At 64.9% G+C, this 3,307-nt stretch overlaps 1 protein-coding gene across 1 annotated transcript in view; it reads left to right on the top strand.

Moving 5' to 3' along the window:
* The window catches only part of SRMS (src-related kinase lacking C-terminal regulatory tyrosine and N-terminal myristylation sites), a 7,585-nt gene extending 4,294 nt beyond the window's left edge, over positions 1-3,291 (top strand). The window contains exons 3-8 of the mRNA XM_017515728.2: positions 369-535; positions 1,312-1,453; positions 1,564-1,722; positions 2,247-2,428; positions 2,521-2,677; positions 2,866-3,291. Coding sequence (XP_017371217.1) covers positions 369-535; positions 1,312-1,453; positions 1,564-1,722; positions 2,247-2,428; positions 2,521-2,677; positions 2,866-3,059 — 1,001 coding nt within the window. The 3' untranslated portion in view covers positions 3,060-3,291. The remainder of the gene's footprint in view (positions 1-368; positions 536-1,311; positions 1,454-1,563; positions 1,723-2,246; positions 2,429-2,520; positions 2,678-2,865) is intronic.
* Positions 3,292-3,307: the final 16 nt, after the last annotated feature.

Here is a 3,307-nt window from a genome sequence, read left to right as displayed (position 1 = left end):
TCATTCACTCACTGATGAGTTCAATGGCTTAGTCTTTCATTCATTTGCTCATTCATTCACTCCTTCATTCCTTTATTCACTGAATCATGGACTCATTCATTCTACAAGTATGTATTAGGAGCCTACTCTGCACACCATCAGTAGAAAAGCTCCAAACAGGGCTTTTCTCTTGCTGCCCTGCCCCAGCCTGTAGCTGCCCACACTCCCTCCTCACAGCTCTGACCATCTCAGGGTCCCCAGCTAGATCTGGGCCAGGCCCCTCAGGTGGGTTGTGGCCACCATCTGCTGTGGTGGGAGGTTGGGGCAGTTAGGTCTGTTGGCAGGGAGGCGTGTCAGAGGCAGGGTCTCCATCTCTGACCCCTTCCTAGTCCGGGCCCAGGCCAGCATCTGCCACTACCGGGTCTCCATGGCAGCTGACGGCAGCCTCTATCTGCAGAAGGGCCGGCTCTTCCCCAGCCTGGAGGAGCTGCTCACCTACTATAAGGCCAACTGGAAGCTGATCCAGAACCCGCTGCTGCGTCCCTGCATGCCCCAGGTGGGCCTGTGCCTGCCCTGTGCCTGCCCAAGGCACAGCCCTGTTCTGGGTGCCCCTCCCCACCCCGTCGCAAAGCCCCTGGGGCTGCCAGAGGAGCAGCTCCAGGGCCTGTCTGGGCCTGGGAGCCTCAGAGCACCCAGCGGCTCCTGCACACCCTGCTCTCTGTGGGTATCTTAGCCCATCTCTGAGGGTTGCTGGGATTCCTGGGGGCTGGGGGTGTGGAGAGGAGACCCGTGGTGGTGCCCAGCTCTGCAGCCGAGCAGCCGGGAGGGTGGGGCCAGTCTGGGGAAGGCACACAAGGCTGCCCCCGGTCCCAAAGGTGGAAGCCGTGGGAGGACACGCAGTGGCAAGATGCTGCACCTGGGCTGCGGCTGCCGGGCCCTGGGACCGCCCCGAAGAGCCACCCTGCCGAGGGCCAGGGCAGGAGTCCGGTTTCCCTGGTCTCATAATGACAGCCTGGCCGGGGCAGTAATGAGGATGTGTAGATGGATATCCGGCCAGGGCAAAGGTGCCACTTAGGCCCTCAGAGCCATGAGCTCCTGCAGTGCTGGGCGGGGCCTTCAAGCCCTTTGTCCCGGCCAGGGTGAGGTGAGCTTGTGCTGGGGATGGGGGTGCCCGCTCCAGGCCTGGTGCAGGGGCTCTGCCTGGGACAGAGCACAGGGGCCCACCCTGCCCAGCCTCCTTGCCTGGCCTCCGTGCCTGGCCTCCCTGCCCAGACTCCCTGCCCGGCCTCCCTGGAGGGAGTGGGCAGGGCACTGAGTGTCCCCTCCCTGCAGAACCCCGTGCAGCAGGATGCGTGGGAGCGGCCACACTCTGAATTTGCCCTTCGGAGGAAGCTGGGTGAAGGCTACTTTGGGGAGGTGTGGGAAGGCCTGTGGCTGGGCTCCCTGCCCGTGGCGGTCAAGGTCATCAAGTCAGGTGAGGTCCGAGGTCCTGAGCCATGGCTGGGCCCTGCACCTGCTGCCCAACCCTCCACCCCGGGGCAGTCGTGGTGTGGGCCATACCTGAAGCCGTGCCCTCTCCCGCAGCCGACATGAAGCTCACGGACCTCGCCAAGGAGATCCAGACGCTCAAGGGTCTGAAGCATGAGCGGCTCATCCGGCTGCACGCGGTGTGCTCGGCCGGGGAGCCAGTGTACATCGTCACGGAGCTCATGCGCAAGGGAAACCTGCAGGCCTACCTGGGCAGTGAGTCCCTGCCCTGCCAACCCCGGGCCCTGGCGCGCCTGCCACCACCCCTTCCCTTCCGGTGCAGAGCCGAGCCTGCGGGGGTTTCTGGGGTGAACCAGTGTCTCTCAGGAGCAGGGGACCCGGGCTGCAGACCCCATCCCTGTCCTGGCCTCCAGCCGGCAGGGGGCTGGGCCAGGCCAGAGCCTTTTGGTTCCGGGGCTGGGGCTGGAGTTCAAGGGCTGGGGATGCCGTCCCATCTGGTCACCAGTCTTGGTCTCACGGGATGTGGACCCAGTCCCGTCTCTGGCTCTTCTCTGCCTGGGTCTTTATTAGGGGCGTGGGCCAGTGGCCAGGTCAGTGCGGTGAGTACAGGACCCTCCCCCGCCTCGCTCAGGGCTTCCTGCGGCCTCAGCAGGCCGTGCGGTCCTTACCACATCTGAGGGATGAGGAGGCTCAGGTGTGGGGGGAGGAGACGCTGGTGGAGGCCGGCCTCTCCCACCTTTGGCCCTGGGCCCCATAAGGCCCCACACTGTCTCTTACAGGCCCTGAAGGCCGGGCCCTGCGTCTGCCACCCCTGCTGGGCTTTGCCTGCCAGGTGGCCGAGGGCATGAGCTACCTGGAGGAGCGACGCATTGTGCACCGGGACCTGGCTGCCAGGAACGTGCTCGTGGATGATGGCCTGGCCTGCAAGGTGGCCGACTTTGGCCTGGCCCGGCTGCTCAAGGTCAGCGGGGGCTCTAGGCCCCTGACGGCTGGAGGGGATGGGTGAGGGGCACCGGCCCACCTACCCCACCTGGGGCCTTCCCTTGCCCCCAGGATGACATCTACTCCCCGAGCAGCGGCTCCAAGATACCGGTCAAGTGGACAGCGCCAGAGGCGGCCAATTATCGTGTCTTCTCTCAGAAGTCGGATGTCTGGTCCTTCGGGGTCCTGCTGTACGAGGTTTTCACCTACGGCCAGTGTCCCTACGAAGGTGCATCTCTAGGCAGCTGGAGGGAGGAGGCAGAATCTACCCAGGAGTCACTGGCCCTGGGTCCTGGACGCCGTCGGCTCAGGGTTGAAGGGTCTGGCCAAGGGCAGGCAGGTGATGCGGGGAGCTAAGGGAGCCCTCCATAGGGACCCCCAGGCAGAACTGAGCAGCTCCTGCCCCGCGCCTCCCAGGGATGACCAACCACGAGACACTGCAGCAGATCACCAGAGGGTACCGGCTGCCGCGCCCAGCCACCTGCCCGGCGGAGGTCTATGTGCTCATGCTGGAGTGCTGGAGGGGCAGCCCCGAGGAGCGGCCCACCTTTGCCATGCTGCGGGAGAAGCTGCACGCCATCCACGGAGGCTTCTCCCGAGTCCTCACGTGACCCAGTGCTCTGGGCTCCAGCCAGGCCGTCCCCTTCTCCCCGCAGAGCGTCAATGCAGGCCTACTGCAGGCCAGCCAGACCGAGGAGCCTCTGGCTGTGGGCCTCAGGCACTGGTGGGCACACATGTTTGTGCACCAGGCGAACATGAGCAGACAGTGGAGGGGGCCATATTGTCTGTGCAGTATGACCGTGTCCCTGGCATAGAGTGGAGGGCTGACCTTCTCTGTGTGACCGTGTCCACTGACCTC

The sequence above is a fragment of the Cebus imitator genome, unplaced genomic scaffold, assembly GCF_001604975.1.
Source record: "Cebus imitator isolate Cc_AM_T3 unplaced genomic scaffold, Cebus_imitator-1.0 Scaffold555, whole genome shotgun sequence".
NCBI classification, from domain to species: domain Eukaryota; kingdom Metazoa; phylum Chordata; class Mammalia; order Primates; family Cebidae; genus Cebus; species Cebus imitator.
Note: the sequence above shows the minus strand (reverse complement) of the source record. Positions and strands in the feature narration are given on the sequence as shown.